Raw genomic sequence first — 24,895 nt, 5'->3', positions numbered from 1 at the left:
CTCTCTCACACACACACATATCCCACTCACACATGACACAAATGACAACGATAATTTAGTGAGTTTAGGGCCCTCTGTCTAAGACGGGCCTGGCTAGCTTGCTATATAAATGCGGACAGGGCAGAGGGAGAGAGCAGAGGGAGAGAGCAGAGGGAGAAAGCAGAGGGAGAGAGCAGGGAACCGAGCAGCAACATGCCACATTTATCTGCCCCCTTAACTACTCTTTCCCGCGGGCTCAGATGAGACTCAGCCCCCTGCTACTTCATTTGCCGGAAATGAGCCGTGAAGCTAGCGAGCTAGCTGCGGAAACAGCCTGGGTATGTCGACGTGGCTAAAACAGGGTGGGGAAGGAAAGGAGGGATGGAGGTATGTAAGGGGCCATGTGGCAGAGTGGCAGGATGACAGTGTGGAGGGGACATACGGGTGACAGTTAAACTTGGACGCAAAACAGACTGAGTCTATCCCCTCTGGGCAGAGATGTAGAGATGATGAAAGAATAGAGAGAGAAAGAAAAGCGTGAGAGACTGAGAGACAGAGAGAGATAGAAATTCTGTGAAGAAAGTTAAAAAGCCTGCGCAGCGTGGAGAAAAGGGAGGAGGGAGGGAAAAAAATGTTTGCAGTGCTCACAAAGACGGCACAAAAATGATCATCAGAAAGCCTGAGCCTAATCGGCTGTGAATAGAGAATTCTATTACAATGTGGCTCCGTGTGATAAACGCTCAGCCTGTCAGAAGCTGGCGACGGGGCTTCAGAGAGCTCTTAAAGGAAGTGAGGATCTGTGATCGTTGTACCACAGAGTGGAGAGGCGACCTCCAAATACAGACATGGTTGAACCGTGACCCGGGGTGACATGCCAGGGATCCAGAACGTTTATTTGACCCTCTTTAAAAAAAAAAATCATTCCGTATAAGATCTGGTTTTGAACTAGGTTGGGAAGTGATTTGTGTAAATATATGGTTGTATTTATCATCTGAGCAATATGTCAAAAGCTAATGGTTACGGTAGAGAGGGCAACAAGCGTGCGTGTTAATGGAGAGACGCTACATCTCTCTCTCTGACCTGATTCTTTCATTGCGTTGTGACAACCCACGTTTTCAGCACTGCCCGAAGGGGCGATGCGTGTGTCTATACATACCAGGTGCTGTGTCACACTCTGTGTATCCTTAAGCAACCCCCCCCACCTACCACCACACACACATACACACACACACACCACTCCCAACACAGATGAAACATGTGCGTAAGATTATACCCGGCCTCACTCCTCCTCATCTGTTCCATTTTCCACACTCCCCCCCCCCCTCCACACACACACACACACACACAGCAACCCCTTGGTACTGTTGCACGTGTCTGCAGTACAGTAGCTGAAGGTGTGTGTTGGAGGAGAGATCCACCTATTTCCCTGGTGGATTCCTCCATCTTGTTCCCAAGCAAGTTAAGACCTGTATTGCACAAAGCGAATTATATCTCCCCAGATTGGGGGCACAGAGGAAGTACAGCCGTGTGTCTGCCTGCCTGCCCTCCTGCCTGCCTCCATGCCTACCTCTCAGCCTGCCTGCCTCCCCGCCTGCCTCCCAGTCTGCCTCAATGCTTGTCTCGCTGCCTGCCCGCCTCTCGGCCTGCCTCCATGCCTGCCTCCCAGCCAGCATGCCTCCCTGCTTGTCTCCCTCCATGCCTGCCATATTAAACTACTGTGTTTTGATGGACTAAATGCAAAACAAATGCATCTGTCATTTGAAATTCCATCTACACATCTCTGCATTGCGGTTTTGGCAGCTCATGCTTTACTGTCCAACTCAACTGAAAGTAGCCACAATGTGACCATGGGAACAACCGGCCACACCACACCAACGCCTGGGATGGGCGGAGCAAATGTCGCTGTTGCAAATGTCGCTGTTGCAAATGGTGTTCCAGCAAGTTTTCGCTTGGAACGCATTCTGTGTGTTGCATGCTGAGTGTTCCAGGCGGTGATGAGTGATGAAACTGCCAAAGGGGTGGTGGTGGAGGGGCTTGTTGGTAAAGCTGCATGTTGTGACATGCCAGCCCCAAAATGGCTTCAGGGAATGACACACACGCATGCACACAATTGCTAGCACACACACACGCACTAATCTCTAATTAACACTTGGCAGTTAAGCAGTGGCTCTTTGGGGAATGATTAATGTCCCCCTCCCCCCCCCCTTCCCCCCCCCACACACCAACCTGATTGCCCCTTGGCGGTAATACTTTTGGGACCCTTGCCGTTGCCCCTTTCATCACCAAAACCCACATCATTGTTCTTCCCCATGTATTCACCCTGCTCAGGCGATCTGCTCTCTTTCAGAGAGAGAGAGCAGCTTCTTGCTGTAGTGCTGTTTGGGGAGTTGAAGAGGACAGTTGAGTGCTTCCCTTACTATCAAGCCAGGCACAGAGAGGGCTCTGCTGTGGACAAGTTGATCTGCTTTAGACTTTCTGGACTCCTCCTAGCCTCCCTCGTCAGAGCTGGAAGCCCTTATCATTACCCAAGGGCTCGACTGATGGCGTTAATCTGAAGGGTGTTAGATTCCCTTTTTTGCCTTCTGGAGCTCTTTCTTTTTCTCTCTTTCTGTCTTTCTCTCCCTTTCTCTGTTTTTCTCTCTCTTTCTCTCTCCCTTTCTCTCTTTCTCTCTCTCTTTTTCTCCCGCTCTCCCTCTCTCTCTCTTTCTCTCTCTCTTTCTCTCCCTCCCTCTCTCGCTTCAGCTGCTGAGTCAATGCTCTTTTTTGACCCCCCCCCACCCTCACAGAGCCCCCACATCACAACACGTTTTGATCACTTAGCTGTAGCCTGTGTCATGTCACATTGCAGTTTCAACAGAGATGTATGGGGTGTTGGATCCGGTGGTTGCTTGGAAGTTCACTTCCTTCTTTTTCTTGGCTTGGTTGTGGCCTGTTTTGATTGGCTGGACATGGAATGGGCCATGGGTGCTTTTTTGGGGGGAAAACTGCCTAGCACAAGTGAGCGTGGCCTTCTTGATTAGTATGATTGGCTCTCAGAAAAGGACACACCCTTATTGGTCAGGATCCCAAATGAGTGGAACCAGTACATTACATTAAGTCATTTAGCAGATGCTCTTATCCAGAGCGACTTACAGTAAGTACAGGGACATTCCCTCCGAGGAAAGCAGGGTGAAGTGCCTTGCCCAAGGACACAACGTCATTTGGCACAGCCAGGAATCGAACTGGCAACCTTCTGATTACTAGCCCGGCTCCCTCACCTCTCAGCCACCTGACTCCCAGTAGCAGAGCTTATCCTTCCTCACAGCCTGCTTCACGGTGACAATCGAGACAACAGAGACCACAGTCTTCCAATATGGCTGTCAGTGCCCAAGCCTTATAGCCCACCTTCACACCACAATGAGGGGAGCATCCCCTTGTGAGTTGGGAAATCCTCTTCTGCAACACACACACACACGGACACACACACACACCTACACACACAGACTGACACATATGCACACAGACGCACAAACACATAGCATTTAGATATAAGTAATAATTGGTGTTCATCCATGATCTTAATTTGGGTCAAATGTATTATTATGTGATCGTGTACATCCTTTGTGTGACAAGTGCAATTTCGAAGGCTTTATTTATCAACATGTGTATCACAAATCCTACCAACAGAAGGACAGAGAGAGAGAGTGACTGAGAGAGAGAGAGAGAGAGAGAGAGAGAGAGAGAGAGAGAGAGAGAGAGAGAGAGAGAGAGAGAGAGAGAGAGAGAGAGAGAGAGAAAGAAAGAGAGAGGGGAGAGAGAGAGAGAGAGAGAGAGAGAGAGAGAGAGAGAGAGAGAGAGAGAGAGAGAGAGAGAGAGAGAGAGGGGGGAAGAAACATGAAGAGGAGAGAGGGTAGGGAAAATAAATGTTTAAGAATGATAATTAAGTGGCTGACATCTCTTCTGGGAAATAAATTATTCATGTTTTATTTGGTTAAAAAATGTGCATCCTCTAGGATAGTAAAAGAGGAGGGAGGGAGGGAGAGGGATGAGGGGATGGATGAGGAGAATATAACTGGAGGGATTGGGGACCATATGAGAGGGGGCTTGAGAGAGAGAAAAATAGAGTGGCAACAAAAAAAACGAAACCAAAACACAGCAGTGTGGTTACTGTGTGGAGAGAGAGAAAGAGAGAGAGAAGGAGAGGGGAGGAGGGAGCGATTCAGAGGTGACAAGAGCATCATCTAAATAAAGCGTTCAGACACCAGGGGGGTTTGGTGAGGCGGCCTTGGGGGGACGGGACGGGGGGGGGGGGGTGAAGAGGGGGGCTCATGGGTCATGGTCCCCCCTACCAGCACTCCAACATGCTAGAGCTAAACTGATTATGATCAGACCAACCAACACTATCAGTCTTGCTAATTCTGTCCCCTACCATTCACCACAGTGCTGTTGTAACCAGACAGGGCCTTAATGCTGGACGAGAATACCTTACAGTAATATCCTGTCACTGGAGAGGATGTTATCAGCCAATCACATCATCAGGAGAGACCGGTCCCTCTGTGATTCGTGTAGCGCTGTGTGCCGGTAGTATAGCTCCTTCACTCTGGTCTCAGCCGTCCTTGAGAAAACAAGAAATCTTTCGAGTGAGGCTCTAATAGTGACGACAGTAAACAGCCGAGCATTATATTCAAAGCTTGCCGATTGTTCACTTAGGCTTATGCGCTTCCGTGCAAAGGAGGAATCTCATTGTAACTCTAAATAAAGCTGGGGATAAATGGACAGATCATGCAGAGGCTGTGTTTCTGGGGTCAGACAGGGAAGGGCTGTTTGAAGATTGGTTTGAAGGCCAGCTGTATGTTACAAGTAAATGACACATAGCTCTAGACATAATGAACTCTGTGCTCAAGGTTAAACCACACTATTCTACATGTTCACCTCATTTGCAGTCTCTCCATAACTCATGCCTATAATTTACACCGTTATTCAATGAAGATTTCATTCCAAAAGCAATGTCAGGATTTCTAAGCTTGAGTGATTTCGAGTTTAATGCAGGTTTGTTGACAACTTAATCAAATACCAACGGAAATGGATATTGATTTTATGTTGATATTATGTTTACAGTCAGGACTCTGCCCGCCAGGCTAATACTTTATGTGTCACATGACTACAGGCGGAGTGTGTGTGTGTGTGTGTGTATGTGTGTGTGTGTGTGTGTGTGTGTGTGAATGTGAATGTGGTGTTCAGCCAATGAGGTGGGAGACAGAGCTGACAGAGGTGTTTCTGTGAAAGAGCTCATCTTCTGGAAGGGAAGAACAGTGGCTCATTCTGTGATTCATCCTCAAATCAGTAAATGTATGCCAGGGGATTTCATTTGAATAGACTTCTTAATAACAGATTCAAATGCTTAGCACATGGCAAGGGCTTATAATTCTTCTCTCAGATGCCTTGGGAATGAACATCTTTTCATCTCTTTTTTTCCGGCTCACTCTTTCTTTTTGGAGTCCTCTCAATTACTTTTGTAGATTCAACATTGATTTCCATCAAAGATCTTGCCATTATTAATCCTGGCTTTTTTTTATGTATATGCATCATGGAGGACAATGTGTGAATCAAAGTGTCCTGCACAGTACCTTAATACAGCGAGGACAGATGGAGGGAAGAAGGGGGCGTGAGGTCTAATCAATCCCTGCTTGTGCATGTATGTGCGTGTGTGCGTCCTGAATAGGTCTCGGGTCGGGTTCGGACAGAAATATGTGGCCTGAACCACACTCTCATCCCCACCTCCGCTATGCTCTGGTCATTCTGGGATGAAGGGATGAAGGGATGAGGAGGAGGTTCAGGGGCCTGCTCGGAGACAGATGGACAGAGGCTGGGCTAATTCCGGAGGAGGAGCTGGATAGAGGCAGAGAAAGGAAAGGCTGGAGGTCAGAAGTGCCACTTCTGACAGAAGGCCAGGGAGAAGGAGCGTGAGAGGAAGAGGGAGACGGGGAAGGAGGAGGACACAGACCGAGGCAGAAGGAGGAAGGAGACCAAGATGAAGGGAGGGAGGGTGTGTGTGGCTGCGTGTGGGGCTGTGTGTGTGTGTAAATGGAAGCGAGAGGCTGAGCTGGTGAGAAAGAGAGGGGGATAAGGAGCTGCTGGGGGGATACCTGGCCAGAAGGGTTATTTGATGACGTGGCCACGTCCCTCTGCCCATCCATCCTCCTGGCTCCATCTAGACCCTCTTTCTAGATCCTTCCTTCTACCCTCCTCCCTATCTCCTCCCCCCCCCCCCCCCCCCCACCCCTTGTCTTGACGTGTGTGTGTGCGTCAGCAGCAGCAGCGGTTTTCCCGGCTCTCGTATTGAGTGACCCACTCCGACTGGACAGGCCCTCCTCCAGCGTGTGTGTGTGCGTGTGTGTGTGTGCCTGCGTGTGTGTGTGTGTGCGCGCGTGCGTGTGCGGGTGCGCGTGTGTGTGTGCGTACGAGTCGAAGGGCCCTCTGGCTCTCCTGCAGGCACCTCATCACAGTGTTGTGGCCCTCAGGGATGCAGCCAGTTCCCAGTCTCATGCAGCCTTCTCCCCAGGGCGAGCAGGTCTCCCAGTGGGTCCGTGGCTGCAGACCACAGACAAGGCGTGTGTGTGCGTGTGTTTCCGTGTGTGGTGGCTGTCGTACATCCCCCCCCTCCCCCCTTGCTCATTATGACAGAGATGAATCTCAGGTGAACCCTCCCTTTCACTTTGTTGTCATCCTGAACATATAATTGGCCTAAATTATGAGCTCCTTAATACACAATGACCCAAGGCCAGATAGGGAAGGAGACGTTTGAGGTCAATGATCTGTTAGAATATGCATGTATGCAGACTGGGTCAGTGATGATCAAAGTGTGACTCACCAGGGCCGGAGCCACTGACTCAGTTAGTATGCATTCTGGGTGTGGGGTGTTGTATGTTTGGAAGGTCACATTTGTTCTATGTGTAAATGCAGCTTCTATGTGCTTTGATCTGTCTCAAGGTTTTTAGAATCACACAGCCTGATCTCATTCTGATCCCACACACATACACACGCATGCACAAACACACACACATACACACGCATGCACAAACACACACACATACACACGCATGCACAAACACACACACATACACACGCATGCACAAACACACACACATACACACGCATGCACAAACACACACACAGAGGCGGCCACCACATCACACCTCCATGGTGTCGATCAGGCTGTTCTATCAAGCCTTTGTAAAGTCTCGTAATAGTAGACATCAAGCTTAGACGCCACAGGGCTTTTGTTGGAACACCTTGATCGCACTACGCATACGCACAGCACACACAGCGCACACACACACACACAATCAGCATCACTAGCATCATGTATTGACATTTTTGTCATTCATCTCCCTTTCTGTTGTTTCCTTGTTGGCTCTGTTCTCTCTCGTTCTGTCTTTCCCACTCTGTCTCTCTCTCTCTCGTTCTGTCTTTCCCACTCTGTCTCTCTCTCGTTCTGTCTTTCCCGCTCTCTTTCTTTCTGTCTTTCACACTGTCTCTCTCTCTCTCTTTCTGTCTTTCCCACTCTGTCTCTTTCTCTCTCTTTCTGTCTTTTCCACTCTGTCTCTCTCTTTCTCTCTCTCTGCCCTGCTTTCATGCTCTGTCTCTATTTCACTCTCTCGCACTCGCTCTCTCGCTCCCTTTCTCTCTCCCTCTCCATCCTTTTTCTCTCGGCGTTTGCACACAGTGTGTTTCGAGGCGTGCTCAGAATGTGCTCCCTCATCCTGGCTCCCCCAGTGGAGCCCTTCATTAAAACTTTGGTGAATCGGCCCCTATTAGGAAACTTTTCTTCTTCTCTCTGTCTTCCATCTTCTCTTTCTTTCGAGCTTTTTGTCTTTCTACCTGCTGAACCAGTCAACCCGCATGATTAGGTTTGAATTATTCAGTCTAAATGATTCATTCAAAACGAATGTTTTCAATCCCTTGATACTCGTCATAGATTTCTGGAGAGGATGAGCTACAGATTCAGAGTGTTTTTCTGTCCTGTAGATTTGCTGTGTCATGTTTTATAACCAACCATTTGACTCCTGTGCCCTGTCTTTGTTAGTATGACTCAATGACCTTCGACAAGGCTTGCCTGAGATAACCTTGTTTTGTCTCTCTGTGTGTGCCCATGTGTCCCTGCAGTACAAACAAGTGGAGCAGTACATGTCTTTCCACAAGTTGCCAGCCGACATGAGGCAGAGGATCCACGACTACTATGAGCATCGTTACCAAGGCAAAATGTTTGACGAGGAGAGCATTCTGGGGGAGCTCAATGAACCGCTACGAGAAGTAAGAGTGTGTGTGTGTGTGTTTGTGTGCGATTTGGGGGGCAGGTGTGCATGTGTATATACTGTAATGGGGTGTGGGTTTTGTGTGTTTGAATATGTCTGCACGTGTTGGCAAGTGTATGTGTGTGTTTGCATTACCTAAGCCCTTAGCACCTGCTCCCCTCTCTCTCTCTCTCTCTCCCCCTCTCTCTTTCCATCTCTCCCTCCCCCTCTCTGCCATCCCCTCTCTCTCTCCCTATCCCCCAGCTCTCTTTCTCTCTCCCTCTCTCTTTCCATCTCTCCCTCACCTTCTCCACCCCACCCACCCCATCTTTCTTGCTCTCTTACTCGCTCACACACTCACCCTCGTTTTTTTGTTTGCATTTTTAGGAAATCATTAATTTCAACTGTCGGAAGCTGGTGGCATCTATGCCGCTGTTCGCCAACGCTGACCCCAACTTTGTGACCTCCATGCTGACCAAGCTCCGCTTCGAGGTGTTCCAGCCGGGAGATTACATCATCCGGGAGGGCACTATCGGCAAGAAGATGTACTTCATCCAGCATGGCGTGGTCAGTGTGCTGACCAAGGGCAACAAGGAGACCAAGCTGTCTGACGGGTCCTACTTCGGGGGTAAGAGAGAGATGGCCAGTCCAAGCAAAAGGTCACACACACACACACACACACAAGCATGCATGTGGTTGTATAATATATGAGCAGAGTTACTGTATACACACAAACACACACACACACACACTGCTTTGGAGCTTAAACCTTTTCAGCTTTAATATTCATAATGGTGACCTGAAAAAACACACAAGAAGAATGAGTCTGCTCCGAGCCGAGGCTGGGTCTGTGTGTTCACATTAGCAAATGTTATTGTGGTCGTATTTTACACAAACAAACACACACGCGCAGATATCTGCTCGTATGGAAAAATGCGTACACACACGGCCTCTCTCTGCTGGTTGTGGGAGTGTTCATCATCCTTCAGCGTTTGATGGTCCTCCATGTTTTATGCATCCCAGCGCTCTCCTCCTATCACGTAGCCCTGCTCCGTTCCAAACAGGCAGCCGGCCCGGGGGCAGATAGCCACGCTCCACATGTACAGTACAGTACACGTCGGGAGAAAAGACCTGAAGGTCACAGGCATAAAACGCTTCCAGCTCAACCACAAAGGATAGACTAAAACTGTACTTACCCATGCATAATCCCAGCACATCCTGCCTCCACGTTCGCCCCTCGAGGGTCAGGCCCTCTACCTACTTCTTTCGAGAGGGTGTGTGTGTGTGTGTGTGTGTGTGTGTGTGTGTGTGAGAGGCGCCCAGTCACCCGTACTGAGCCCAGGTGGTGTAAACTGAAGGGAGTGATCGTGGCCAGGGCTGATGGGGTATCATTGAGACGCCGCACTCTGAGTAATGAGGGACGCACAAGCATTTAACAGCACATGACCTGCCTGTAGAAGTTTAATTACAATGTCGGCCCCCCCCCCCCCACACACACACACACACACACAAGTCCTGTGTGCGCAGACGCACGGACACACGTACACACATCATCACATAGGCACCCACCATGTGCACACACACGCGTGCAAACACGCACACACACACAGCCCTCCTGCAGCAGGGCCAGCTCGGTGCCCTTTCTCTGGGGGCCGCTGGGAAAAGAATGGAAAGATGGCAAGCAATCTATCTCCGCCCATGCCAAGATTAATCAACATTTCACACAACGGGCCCCCTGCTCGGTTACTCATCCTCCTGCTCTCCCTGGAAAGACCGAGGCAGAGGAAGGACGGAGGAAGACACGGCGGGAGAGGAGGCAGAGGAAGGACGGAGGACGACACGGAGGGAGACGAGGCAGAGGAAGGACGGAGGACGACACGGAGGGAGAAGATGCAGAGGAAGGACGGAGGACGACACGGAGGGAGAAGATGCAGAGGAAGGACGGAGGACGACACGGAGGGAGACGAGGCAGAGGAAGGACGGAGGACGACACGGAGGGAGACGAGGCAGAGGAAGGACGGAGGACGACACGGAGGGAGACGAGGCAGGGGAAGGACGGAGGACGACACAGAGGGAGACGAGGCTGATGAGGACACGGAGGGAGAGGAGGCAGAGGAAGGACGGAGGAAGACACAGAGGGAGAGGAGGCAGAGGGGAGGAAGATAGGAGGACAGACGGGAGGATGGAAAGGGAGAGAGGGAGAAAGGGGATGCAGGAAGGAGAGGATGAAGGGGTGGAGGCCTCGTGTATCAGTGTTGTCGTTCTCTTCCTGTTTAAACATTTATTTGGTTGTGCAAATGGGATAAAGAGCCCACACGCTATTACTAAATGCACCATGTTTTGGAAGGGAACAAGTTGCATTAATTTAACACCCTGGATCAGCTGTCATTATCCCCCTTCCCCCCTCCCATGTCCCTTGCTAACGTTTTAGAGGCGCAATGCTTTGTGGGTTTACTGTTTTATCTGTTAGATATTCCTGCCATAATCTCTGCTCTAGGAGGAAGAGGAGAAGGAGATGGAAGAAGGGGGGGAGGAGGAAGCAAAGAAGGAGGAGATGTAGGGGGGAAACAGAGGAATAGAAAGAAGAGGAGGGAGGATAATCCAAGCCCATCACCATAGGGAAATCTGACAGTTGTTGCCAAACATGAGCTAGTCATTCATGAAATGAATTGATGTAACACACACACACACACACACACACACACACACAGAGGAGACACTTGTCAGGCAGGCACGTGTGGACTCAGCGTGTTTTAGCAAGCAGGAAGTTAACCACAATGAGTATCACACACACATACCTTTGAATGCACATAATTATTTGCATGCAAGTGTGTGTTTGTGTGACCACTTTTTCTGCATTGGAAGGGAGTTTGGCCTGCTACTGTGTATGTGTATTGACAGTGTCCATAGACAGTGCTCCTTATCAGTACAATGGAATTATTTCATTGTACTGTGTTTCAACTCTCAGTGCTCTCCTCCCGATGGCTAACTGTTGTGGACACTCACTGAGGAGATCCTGGAGTCAGGATATCATGTGACATGTTCTGGACAAGAGCGTTTGGCACAAGGCAATCTGAAGGGAGCGGAAATCCAATGTGACTGGAATATTCAGACCGGGAGCCACTGAGCCACGAAGGCAGAGCCACTGAGGCTCTGAGCCACTGAGGCTCTGCATGGGAGGTCCAGCAGAACCCCTGCTCCCCTACCTCAACACACACACTAACACTCACACACACTAACATTCATACACAAACTAAAATACACACTCACATATACACAGCAGCATACACACATACTAAAACATACCCAGACACTCCCCTTTGGCCAAACATACACACAGACACACACGCATACACACATCACTCACACAAAATGGGTCCTTATCCAGTACAAGGCCCCCCTCAGGTGGTGGTATCAGGGCAGGATCTCCAGGCAGCCTGGTACTCTCTGGTGCAAGCTGTGTATTGTCCCATAATAGGTCAGCCTTTGTAGCCTGCTGTAATTGCTGCTGTATGACTTGGTTTGGTCCCGCTCTCTCTCTCTCTCTACCCCCTCCCTCCATCTCTCTCTCTCTCCTACTCTCTGTCTGTCTCTATCTCTCTCTTGCCTCTCTTCCCTTTCTGTTTCCCTCTCTCTCCGTGACCTTACTGTAGAAGGAGAGGTCCATCACAGCCGCTTATCAAAGAATCAAAGACCTGCTCTGTGATAGGTGATTGGGAGCTCAGACAGTTCACTCCTGCCTTCATGTGAACTGAGGCTGGAGAAGAAGAAAGAGAGAGAGAGCGAGAGAGAGAGAGAGAGAGAGAGAGAGAGAGAGAGAGAGAGAGAGAGAGAGAGAGAGAGAGAGACAGGGAGAGACAAGGAAGTGAGAGAAAGAATGAGATGAGGAGAGGCATTGGAGATGTCAAGAGAGAGACAGAGACAGGGAGAGAGGTCAAAAGAGGAGATAAAGAGGCGGAGAAGAAGCGAGAGCTTGAGAGAGGGTGAGAGAGAGAGCTTGAGAGAGGGTGAGAGAGAGAGCTTGAGAGAGGGTGCAGGATAGAGTGGGCAGCAGGAAATCTCCAGTGTTATCTGGTGGCTCCACTCCGGCTAAAGTCCTCTCCAAAGAAACTGCTCTTAATCTCGAGTCCATGTCCAGTCCGAGGCTCTCTCCATCTCTCCCCCTCCTTGTGTGTGTGCGTGCGTGCGTGTGTGTGTGAAGTGGTAAGTCACAAAAGCGAAACAGTGAGGGGCTTATCTGAGTCACTCGGAGCAGCTGGCACCAGGGATGGCATCTGGATTAGCACCAAAGGGTGGCATCGGTTCAGTCTAGGTGATCCTCTCCAGCGTTGGAGGGTCTGCAGGACGAGGGTGAAAGCGAGGCTCCCTCTGCACAGTCCAACACCGTGTATTCGTCAGGTTGAGTTTGGGAGCAGGGTCTGGGACAGTGGGACATCTGTGCCGCATGCAGTTCTGTGGCTGGGGGTCTCCTTTGCCGTAGATATGGACTGGGACAGGGAGGAGAGGTAACCAGAAGTGACGTGACACCAGCTATGGTGATAGCTACACCAGACTCGGCCTGACCCGAGCCTGTGCATGGTAAACAAATTGTGTGTGTGTGTGTTTGTGTGTTATGCTAATGCTGGGTGGATGGAGCGTGGTGTGTCATGGGGAATCAGGCTGCCCTGTGCGGATGTTGTAAAGGTTAGAGAATGTCCTCTCCCAAGTCTGGGGGCGGTGTGTGTGCGTGTCTGGGGTTTGTGTGATGTGGGTGTGGGTGTGTGTGTGTGTGTGTGAGGGAGGGAGGGAGGATAGAGATGTAAACCGACAGCTGAGCTCAGTCCAGGTGAGCCTTCACAGTCCAGACTGCAGGACACAGATACTTCTCTCTCACACACACACAAGTTTGTACATGCTGTATATCCACACAAACACACACACACACACAAGTTTGCACATGCTGTATATCAAGTTTGCACATGCTGTATATCCACACACACACACACACGTTTGCACATGTTGTATATCCACACACACACACAAGTTTGCACATGTTGTATATCCACACACAAGTTTGCACATGCTGTATATCCACACACACACACAAGTTTGCACATGCTGTATATCCACACACACACACAAGTTTGCACATGCTGTATATCCACACACACACACAAGTTTGCACATGCTGTATATCCACACACACACACACGAAACACACTCATTAAGAACTGCTCAGGTCACGTGGCCCCCAGTGCTCCAGCGTGGACCAGCATGTGACATCCAGGCAAGGTCAAGCATCCTTCCTCATCATGCTTTCCTCATCCTCCTTTCACATCCAATTTTAATTGGGAGCCATTCATTTGTAACGACCGCCTCTGTCATTAGGCGGGACTCTTCCACATGACTCGTAAGCGCTCCACGACTGCAACACAAATCAATTCCCTTCCTCCTTCTGTGTCCCTGAGTTTCGCTTTTAAACAGGATTACCAGATGCAGTGCTGGGACCAGCTTGGGCCCAGGGGATAAAACACACTACTGCTACAGACACACACAGAGGCCTGACAAACTAAGCCTGTTTGGTGTGATTTCATGCAGTATTGTGTGTGTGTGTGTGTGTGTTTGTGTGTGTACTGGAGAGGGAGGGGGGTACTGCGCCAGTCCCTACTGTCCCAGTAGACCTGAGGAAAGAGGTTAGTGTTACTGTAAATACTGTACATCCTTCTAAAAGAATCTGGGTACTTTGAACAGCATGGTGTAGTCTTCAGCAGTACTACCGTGTGACTTACAGCTGGTTTAGGCACCCTTGTAGACTGTGAGCGGAATCAATTAGAAGTCTATTAAAATGAAGCCCTTAGGGGAATGTTCCAGGCAATGAGAAGTGGAGTTTTACATGATCGAGCTGTTTCCCATTTCGCAGCTGATGTTGAAGGGATCATGTACAGCACTGTTCGCTCCAACATGTACGCTCTGACATGGCCCCTTGACGGTACAGCACCGACCCATGTACACACTCACACGATCGTTTTCCCTCAGGAGCAGGTGCCATATCTTTGGCAACTTTCCAATCCCTCTGGTTGGGATTAGGCTGGAGCCTTGGTCCAGTGTGTCTTGTCCAGTGTGTCTGGTTGTGGTGTGTCTGGTGTGGTGTGTCTGGTCCGGTGTGTCTGGTCCGGTGTGTCTGGTCTGGTGTGTCTGGTCCAGTGTGTCTGGTCCAGTGTGTCTGGTCAGGTGTGTCTGGTCTGGTGTGTCTGGTCCAGTGTGTCTTGTCCAGTGTGTCTGGTCCGGTGTGTCTGGTCTGGTGTGTCTGGTCTGGTGTGTCTGGTCCAGTGTGTCTGGTCCGGTGTGTCTGGTCTGGTGTGTCTGGTCTGGTGTGTCTGGTCCAGTGTGTCTGGTCCGGTGTGTCTGGTCTTGTGTGTCTGGTCAGGTGTGTCTGGTGTGGTGTGTCTGGTCCGGTGTGTCTGGTCCAGTGTGTCTGGTGTGGTGTGTCTGGTCCAGTGTGTCTGGTGTGGTGTGTCTGGTCCAGTGTCTGGTTCAGTGTGTCTGGTGTGGTGTGTCTGGTGTGGTGTGTCTGGTGTGGTGTGTCTGGTCCAGTGTGTCTGGTCTGGTATGTCTGGTCCAGTGTGTCTGGTGTGGTGTGTCTGGTCCAGTCTGTCTGGTCCAGTCTGTCTGGTCCAGTGTGTCTGGTCCAGTCTGTCTGGTCCAGTCTGTCTGGTCCAGTGTGTACATGCAAGACAATTAGACAGACAGGAGACAGAGTGACAGAGAGATAGAGAGACAGAAAGACATAGGTAGAGAGACACAGGCTGTGAGATGGAGAGACCAAAAAACGGATAGATAGAGAATGACAGGAACAGCTGTAATGGGATATGAGATTTTGAGCTACATTCCCTCAGCAGTTGATCTGATGGAAGCAGAGTTCTGGATAAATGTGATGCAGTGAGCACTCTGTATGGAGTGACGCAATTATGTTGGAGAATTGAAAGCGGGAGTGCGAATGAGTAGGTAAATGGCTTTCTGAGAAAGACTGGGAGGGACAGCCAGCACTGAGGGAGGGGGGGGGGCTAAAGGGATGAAAGTAAGAGGCAGACTGCGCAGTTGGGAATATATGTTAATGTGACAGTGGAGCACACGGGTGGATCCTCTCACTCCTTTTCCCTCTCTCTCTTTCTCTCTCTCTTTCACTCTTCCTCGTGCACTGTCACCACCTCTCACTGTCTCTCTCCATCCACCCCTCTCTCTATCTCCTTCTCTCACACACGCGCGGCGTAGGGCCCGTGTTGGTGCCAGAGCTCTACAGCCCGGCAGCCTGTTAAATGGAGCATTATTGTGCTGATCCGGCACAGTGCAGAGATGAGGGCAGGCGCAGCTCTAAGCTGGGGAAATGGCTTCAGCTGTGGATTACAACAAAAAAGAAATATCCACAGGAAAAAAATATAGATATTTTTGGGTTTGTTTCAAAGTTCATTTTTATTTATCAGGGTTGTACAGTAACAGCTTCAATAGGAGAACAAACCAAAACACACACACTGTTCAGTATGAGTGTTCCAAAGACCATAGCGACCATGAGGTCTTTATTTACTATGAATGTACCAGCTCCTGGGTTCAGGATAATAACGTTATTGTTCTAGTTTTATACAAGTATATTGTATTTACAGATGCTGCTGCTCTGACTGGTCCCCTGAGAGTAATACAGTCCATTGAACTGAATACAATTACAGTTTTTATCGATTGCTAACACACAAAAATAGGAACATATGACACAATCACCACAACTTGTAACTCATGTGCCAACTCTTTTAACCAATTCTGCTGAACTATAAACACATTTTGCTGCTTTAGACACAAATTTCAATTGCGAGCCACACTTTCCTCAAAACACAACACACAATTATCTGCGTTAAACACAGATTTCAATTGGTAAACCACACAATCTCCAAAACACTACACACAATCCTCTTTATTTTTAACACTTCATCCATGCCAAAAGCTCCTTGTTTTCAGACAGAACACATTGTTATTCAATTAATAAAACTTCAATTTCCAAGGCTGTTGTGCAATTTATAATCAAGGTTTTAGCAATATAAGGGACATAGGTGAGCTCCTGGTTTGGAGAGCAATGAACGACATGGAAGCACAAGCATTTCAGAGAGGCAGAGGAGTAAGGGTAAGAGGAGGACGAGGAGGCGGACGAGGAGGAGGAAGAGGTGGAAGGAGAGCAGTAATCACTGATGAAATTCGGGCCACAGTGGTCGACCATGTCGTGAACCATGGTTTGACCATGCAGGAGGCAGGCCAGAGGGTGCAACCAAATATTAGCCACTACTCCGTTGCATCCATCATACGGACGTTCAGGAGAGAAAATAGGTAAGAAATACTAGGCCTACTATGACAGAAAAACTGTTTTATTTTTGTATTTAGAGTATTTTCCATTGTTCTGTATTTGTACATTTTGCAGAACTGAAAGATTACCCCGGCGTGGTGGGAGGGAGCGTACCTTCTCAGATGCACAGGAAACAGCAATAGTCAACATGGTTATGGCAAATAACGCATTAACCATAAGACAAATAAGGAATACAATAATCAATGACCAAGTCACATTCCCCAACATTCTCACAGTTGGCCATGCTACAGTGGACCGTGTTCTGAGGCGGAACGCACTAAGAATTAAGCAGATATACAGAGTGCCGTTCAACAGAAACTCTGACAGAGTCAAAGATTTGCGCCATGACTATGTGCAAGTAAGTCTTACTCTATATATTCTTACAGCTGATTGCGTCCTATTACTGTAGCACTGACACATTAGTGGACTATATTGTAATCCAATTCAATGTTACAGTATTTTCAAGTGTTTTACAACAATGTGTAGGCCTATTTCTGATAACTACTGTAATATTGTCATGTTTGTTTCAGAGAGTTCTTGAGCTAGAGGCAGCTGAGGAGTCGAATACATTTATTTATATTGATGAGGCTGGTTTCAACCTCTCCAAAACAAGGCGCAGGGGCAGAAACATCATTGGACAACGCGCCATTATCAATGTCCCTGGCCAGCGGGGAGGGAATATCACTCTGTGTGCTGCCATAAACCACAACGGCATCCTCCATCACCACTCAATCATTGGCCCCTACAACACTGCCCGTCTCCTCATATTCCTGGACACACTCCACAACACACTTATTCCACCCGACCAAATAGTCCATGCAGAGCAGCCCAGGTATGTTGTTATCTGGGACAATGTAAGTTTCCACCGGGCTGCTCTGATCCACAATTGGTTCACCAACCACCCACGGTTTTTGGTGCTTCCCCTCCCACCATACTCTCCATTTCTAAACGCAATAGAGGAGTTTTTTTCTGCCTGGAGATGGAAGGTATACGAACGCAATCCGCAGGCGCAGATGCCCCTGATACAGGCCATGGAGGAGGCATGTGGCAATATAGCCCCTGAGGCCTTTCAGGGCTGGATTCGCCACACCAGGCGTTACTTTCCCCGCTGTCAGACAGGATCCGAAGACAGGATGCAGCCTAATTATTTTGTCCTCCTTTTTTACAGTGTTTTACAGTATATATATTTTTATTTTACTTTTCTTCTTTGTTGTTGACTGTACTGGCCTATTCTTTATTTCACTTTTGAAACAAATAAATATTTTTGTTACTGTATATTTGTGTGTTGTTTCATATTGGAGTAAAAACATTTTACAGTTACATTTTACAGTATAACAATATGTACTAAGCCTAAGTAAGCCTATGATATCACAGGCAAAATGCTCCTGATAAGGCCTTCATACATGGTGTTTTCCCATTCATCGTAGTGTTTTCACTTGAGTACATCAGTGTTCAATCGATGCTTGAAAAGTCTACTCAAATAATAGTCTGTGTTTGTTGTTTGAAATCAAAATACCATTTTGAGGTGACATAACATTGTTTTGAAACCAAAGTAGCATTTTGCAGGAGTTATGAAGTGTTTTGAATTTTGTGTGAGTGGTTTTGGGGTTTGTGTTTAGAGTTTTGAGAAATCGGGGTAGGCTTTCAAAAAATGTGTGTTAGCAATCGATAAAAACTGTAAAGCTGACTTAAACTGAAATATACTAAACTGAACTGCTTTGACCATGTGACCTGTGTTCCTTCCTTGTGTGTCCAGAGATCTGTCTGCTGACGCGGGGTCGTAGGACGGCCAGTGTGAGGGCAGACACTTACTGCCGTCTGTACTCGCTGTCTGTGGACAACTTCAACGAGGTTCTGGAGGAGTACCCCATGATGAGGCGGGCCTTCGAGACCGTGGCCCTGGATAGGCTGGACCGCATTGGTACGTTTGGTTCATTTGATTGGCCTGGGTGGAAAGGAAACTATTACTGTAGATCAATGTCTTGAGGGAAGATTTCGGCATGTGAACAGTAAGTGTCTGTCTGTGTATTTACAGTATGTGTGGTGTGTGTGGTGTGTGTGTGGTGTGTGTGTGTGGTGTGTGTGGTGTGTGTGTGGTGTGTGTGGTGTGTGTGGTGTGTGTGTGGTGTGTGTGTGGTGTGTGTGGTGTGTGTGTGTGGTGTGTGTGTGGTGTGTGTGGTGTGTGTGGTGTGTGTGTGGTGTGTGTGGTGTGTGTGTGTGTGTGTGGTGTGTGTGTGGTGTGTGTGGTGTGTGTGTGTGTGGTGTGTGTATGGTGTGTGTGGTGTGTGTGGTGTGTGTGGTGTGTGTGTGGTGTGTGTGGTGTGTGTGTGCGTGTGCATGTGTGAGCTGCTAAGGGTCAGTGAGGCCTGTGGACAGATGCGTCACATTAGCTCAGTCCACACTGCTCCACCCATGTTACAACACACACATCTGCCATCAAAGGCACTGCCAATGGGGCAGGCCCAGGGGACAGAGGGTCAATCTCTCCCTCTCTGGCTCTCTCTATCCCTCTCTGGCTCTCCCTCTCTCTCTCTCTCTCTCCCTCCGATCTCTCTTTTCAGTCATTGTCATCATCATCTTATAGGCTTATCCAGTCATCCAGGAACACAGCATTAGAGAGAGAGAAAGAGAAATAAAGCCTGTTAGAGAGAGGTGGGGCAGAGAGAAAAAGACAGAGACAAAGCCCCTGTTAACAAAGAAAGACAGAGAGATAGACAGACAGACAGACAGACAGGAAGAGAGACAGACAGGCAGAGAGACAGGCAGAGAGACAGACAGACAGAGAGACAGGCAGAGAGACAGACAGACAGACAGACAGAGAGAGAGAGAGACAGACAGACAGACAGACAGACAGAGAGACAGACAGGCAGAGAGACAGGCAGACAGACAGAGAGTGACAGAGGGAACGGGGGGGGGGGGGGTATCCCTATTTACACAGAAAGAGAACCATGCCAAACCTGAAGTGCAGAAACAACATGGCCCGAACCTCCCTCAGGGTGTTCACCATTCATCTCTGTTGGGTAAATCACTTTTCTGAGACAGTGAATGAGGCTGTTTGAGTCCTAAGATAACCTTCCCAGCGATGAGTCACCGAGTGGAGTGGAGCAACATACAGTTCAGTAGTGTGACAAGAGTCAAAACAGTGTTCAAGGAAATCCATGCTTGATCGTCATGAGACAGGGCCGCTGGTAAAGATCTTTAACCAACCCTCACTCGTCTCATGAAGGTCACCTGACGACACCTCACTTAGATATACAAATCCAAACATGTAGTTGACCTTTCCCAGCATGCTTCTCCTAGTTCCGCGGGTCTCTGTGGATTGAGACAGAAGGGCCTCTTCTCATCCTGTGAACGCAGCACTCTATCCTGAGGTGGTGTTCTCTATGAGCCAGAGCAAAATGGCTGCAGGGGCCAGTTGGTTTAAAAGGGACACTTTGAAGTGATGTGGTCGGTAGATGAATGTCACATCCACAAGGCACACAAAGCACAAGGACAGATAGATATCAGTCGATACTTTTAAAATAATGTCTTTTTTTCAAAGCGAATTTCAAAGTTGTAAAACAGAGGTCACACGCACACAAAAAAGTACACACACATTGGAATCACATACTGTACACAGGCTCAATGCAGCACTTAGCACTCTCTGTTCCTCCCTTCCTGACTAACTGATAGATGGGAGCCATTGATTCCTGTGTGTGCGTATTTCAATGTGTATTGCGTGTGTGTGTTTGTTTGTGTGTATAAATGGTGCTCACCTCTCCCCACACCTTCCAGGTAATGAAGTCATCCACACAGCTCTGCTTCTCTAATTAAGGGGGGGGGTAAAGCTGGGCGGTCATGTTGGACTGAGAGATATGCACAGGCTAATACACGCATACACACACACAACACTCACACACCCTCTCACAAAGGCAGTCACACACACATAGGTCATCGTTCACCTCACATATCAGGGCTGCGAGAGATTGATCTGCCTCTAATTGCGCTTACAGTAGCGAGCCGCTAAGGCGACACCATTCACTGGCAGCGTGTGGCGGGGATCAAATCGCCAGGGCAACAGAGGTTCATATTAACCCCGTGGTTGCCGTCTGGCTCATCCGGGAATGATTGATGGATTATCAGTTTGGAGTTGAGGCTGTTTATGAACAGAGAAGCTCTCCTCCTCTCCGCCTGGCAGCCTTCTCAGGACCCACTCCATTACTGTGGCTGTGACCTTGTGCCTGCACTTGGCCCACCCTAGCCCCCCTCCCCACTCCTGGTCGGCCTCCCACCCCCCTCCCCACTCCCCCCTCCCGCTCGGTCAGTGTAACATGTGTAAGGAGAGGCCCACCTCTGTATCCATGGTCCTGCTGGACCTATTGTTTGTTCTTCCTCTGGCCTCTTATCTACCTCTCCACAGTAAGGGCTGCTCAAACAGACACACATACACACACACAATATACGTGCACGCTCATACACACACACCGTATGCGTAAAGACACATACACCATAAACACACACACCCAAACATTATGCGTACACACATAAATGCACACTGGCACCAAACACACAAATACATGCACACACGTACACCATATATACACATTGACTGATTATGTATACATGCACACTCATACAGCAAATGCACACACACATGTACCCCTTGGACATAAACACATACACAAGGCATACACACAGACACACACACACACAAGCAGACACAAACACATAGGCTCTCACACACACATTCGGGGACACACACACGCCCTGCTGGAGCTATCATGGCTTCCAATCCCTTCATGTTAGTCCCCTCTGTGCTTCGCCTCTCTCTCTCCCTTCCCTCTCTCTCTCCCTTCCCTCTCTCTCTCCCCTCCCTCTCTCTCTCCCCTCCCTCTCTCTCTCCCCTCCCTCTCTCTCTCCCCTTCACCCGCCCCTCTCATCCTCCTTCATCCCCCCCCCCTCTCTCCCTCCTCCAGACCCCGGCCCGGGGTTTATCCTCTCGTCTTCAAGCTGTCCTTGGTGGTGGCTGCTGTTAGCTAGTGCTGCCATGTGTGGAAGAGGAATCAAAGGGCTGTCTGGGAGTGTGGCCTGATCACAGTGGGCTCTCCTGCTCCTTAATATTCACCACAGCAGCCGCAGGCCAACGCTCGCTTTGTTGCCTAAACGTGACGCTTATTCACTGTATCAAAAACTCACAATCGCAGTCAAGTTGTCTCCCGTGTACAAAGGGAGAAGGAAGACTTGATTCCTGGTACTGATCATCTGAGATGTGGATTTAGAAAGATTCGGGGTTAGGAGTGTGTGTTGGCTGATCTGAACATGCAATGTTTGCAATCTTAGTCTGGTTTTGTTGTCAGATGCAGCGTGTGAACTGATCCTGACCTAACAATGTGTGTGTGTGTCTCTTACAATCTTCCAGGCAAAAAGAACTCCATCCTCCAGCACAAGGTCCAGCATGACCTCAGTTCAGGTGTGCTCAACTACCAGGAGAATGAGATCATCCAGCAGATCGTCCAGCACGACCGGGACATGGCCACCTGCGCCCACCTCCTCCAGAACATCCCACCCCCCGCACCGCCCTCGCCCACGCCCGTAATCTGGGCCCCGCTCATCCAGGCACCCCTCCAAGCCGCAGCTGCCACCACTTCAGTCGCCATCGCCCTGACCCACCACCCCCACCTGCCCCCCACGATCTTCCGCCCCCCTGTCTCCCTCCTGGGCTTGAAGGACCCCCCTGGCAGGCTGAAGAAGTTCCATACGCCCAACTCCTCAAACTCCGCAGGCCAAGGCTCAGCCGGGGGCTCACCTACGAGTACCCCCACGAAACTGCACTCTGGGGTGGACACGCCACTGCTGGCCTCCTTTAGGGCCCATCACATGACTTCAGGCTCTGGAATAGCTAGCTCCAGCCAACAGGCCTCAACCAGTGGAGCACACCCTGGGTCTGTCAGGGCTGGACCCTTCCCCTTCGGACCCTTCTCCTCTTCAGACTCCCCTTCCTCGAGCCTGGCCCAGCTCCATCCCCAGCCCCAGCAGCAGCAGCCCCTCCCCTGTGGCACCCCACCTCTCTCCAACCTCTTCCAGCCACAGGGGGCAACTGGAGGGGGGGCAGGTGGAGCCACTGGGGGGGCTACTGGGTGGTCGTCTGGGAGAGCCAGTGGTGGGGCAGTAGGAGGGGTGTGTGACGGGGCAGCTGAAGGTTGGGCATCAGAGGGCTACGCAACAGGAGGGGCAACTGGGGGGCATATAGGAGGGGCAACTGGGACAAATGGGACTTCAATGACCGGGGTTATGGTGGAACACGTAGCTAGAGGATTAGGAGTAGGCGCTTCAGGTGGGGAAGTCGGAGGGGCTATAGGAGGGGCTTCAGGTGGGGCAGTGGGAGGGGCCATAGGAGGGGCTTCAGGTGGGGCAGTGGGAGGGGCCATAGGGGCTTCAGGTGGGGCAGTGGGAGGGGCCATAGGAGGGGCTTCAGGTGGGGAAGTGGGAGGGGCCATAGGAGGGGCTTCAGGTGGGGCAGTGGGAGGGGCCATAGGAGGGGCTTCAGGTGGGGCAGTGGGAGGGGCCATAGGAGGGGCTTCAGGTGGGGCAGTGGGAGGGGCCATAGGAGGGGCTTCAGGTGGGGCAGTGGGAGGGGCCATAGGAGGGGCTTCAGGTGGTTCCAGCCCCCTGGCCAGCCAGCTGCTCCATAGCCAGCCCCTCACTAAGCCTCCTCAGGTTGGCCCCCTACATCAGTTTGCAGGGGGAGGCAGGACGTCTAGTGGCCTCAATCTCTTCCACACACCCCCTCCAGGCTCACCGTCTCCCAGTAGAGGCCAGCTTCCTCCGCAGACCTCCCAGCCTTCCCTGTCCTCTCATTCTTCCCAGCCCCCCCAGTCCTCCCTGCCCCCCCACTCCTCCCTCCCCCACCAGTCCTCCCAGCCCCTCCAGTCCTCCCAGCCCCTCCAGTCCTCCCAGCCCCACCAGTCCTCCCAGCCCCCCCAGTCCTCCCAGCCCCCCCAGTCCTCCCTGCCCCCCCACTCCTCCCTCCCCCACCAGTCCTCCCTGCCCCCCCACTCCTCCCTCCCCCACCAGTCCTCCCAGCCCCTCCAGTCCTCCCAGTCCCTCCAGTCCTCCCAGCCCCCCCAGTCCTCCCAACCCCCTCTTCCCCTCCAACCTACTGAGGGCTCTCCATCTTCCCTGGGCCAGTTCACCTTAGCCGGCCTTCAGGCCGGTCTCCAGTCCAGCCTCCAGTCCAACCTCCAGAGAGGCCTGCAGCCCCAGCTGTCCCTGGAGAGGTCTGCCTTGGCCTCGTTGGCCCAGTACGGCTCAGCCAACGCCTCCCCCTGCTACACCCCCCTGGGCCCCAGCCCCACGGTCCAGAGCCCTGTGAGCGGCAGGACTTTCCACTACAGCGACCCGAACAGCGCGTCTGGCTCCCACAGCTCCCTGTTCCTGCCCCAGACCCCCTCCTTCCCCACCCAGCCTACAAGCCAGCCCCAGGCCGGAGGCAGGGAGTCTCCTCTGGGCCGCTTCTCTGAGGATATGAAACTCCTGTCCAGCTCCCACCCGTCCCTGCCCTCCCTGCCCCAGGAAATGGGCCTGGCCCTGGGCCGCTCCTCCCCTCCTCGCCCCCTGTCATCCATGGAGCCTGGATACTGCCCCTCCCCCTTCTCCTCGCCCACCCTGGTACCCAAACCTTGTAGCTCGATGCCAGGGCACATGACTCCGCCCGTCCACGTGTCCCCCGGGCACCCGCACCACCAGGGGCAAACCCTGCCCCCCATCGCCTCCCCAGCCCTCCCTCCAAGGAGAGGGTCGGGAAACCACCCCTCTGAACTGGAACCTGTGCGCGCCAAACTGCCCTCCAACTTGTGAGGTTTAATCACACCCTCCGACCCTTGACTGATAAACACAGACAAACAATCTACCATCATGACCTTTGACCTTCGTTTCTGTCCTTCCCTTTTGGCCTCACTGTATTTTCCTCCTCGTTTTTCAAGATCTTAATATTACTGTGATTTAACCAAGATAAAAGATATAACCCTTAATCAGGTCCATTAGAGCTTAAGTACTTCATTCGTTTCTTGCTTTATCCTCTTTTCTTTTATATTTAAACATCGTATATACATAGAGATATACTTAAACTGTATGTGTTGATATCAAGGGATAGGAGGGTGTGAAATTATATTCTTAGAAGCGGACATTTCATTCTTTCTAACTATGCCAAATTCATCTGAAAGGGGTTTGGTAAGCTGACAATGGAGTAAAAAAAACGGACAACACCGTAGTATTTTTTCTGCAGGACCCTATGCACTAACAC

The 24,895-nt window shown here is 50.4% G+C and overlaps 1 protein-coding gene across 1 annotated transcript in view; it reads left to right on the top strand.

Moving 5' to 3' along the window:
- Positions 1-24,628, top strand: part of LOC134028379 (potassium/sodium hyperpolarization-activated cyclic nucleotide-gated channel 1-like) — a 59,957-nt gene extending 35,329 nt beyond the window's left edge. The window contains exons 5-9 of the mRNA XM_062471869.1: positions 8,125-8,271; positions 8,640-8,880; positions 18,371-18,535; positions 22,013-22,753; positions 22,928-24,628. Coding sequence (XP_062327853.1) covers positions 8,125-8,271; positions 8,640-8,880; positions 18,371-18,535; positions 22,013-22,753; positions 22,928-24,450 — 2,817 coding nt within the window. The 3' untranslated portion in view covers positions 24,451-24,628. The remainder of the gene's footprint in view (positions 1-8,124; positions 8,272-8,639; positions 8,881-18,370; positions 18,536-22,012; positions 22,754-22,927) is intronic.
- The last annotated feature ends 267 nt before the right edge of the window (positions 24,629-24,895 follow it).

This window comes from Osmerus eperlanus, chromosome 10 (genome assembly GCF_963692335.1).
Source record: "Osmerus eperlanus chromosome 10, fOsmEpe2.1, whole genome shotgun sequence".
NCBI lineage: Eukaryota > Metazoa > Chordata > Actinopteri > Osmeriformes > Osmeridae > Osmerus > Osmerus eperlanus.
Note: the sequence above shows the minus strand (reverse complement) of the source record. Positions and strands in the feature narration are given on the sequence as shown.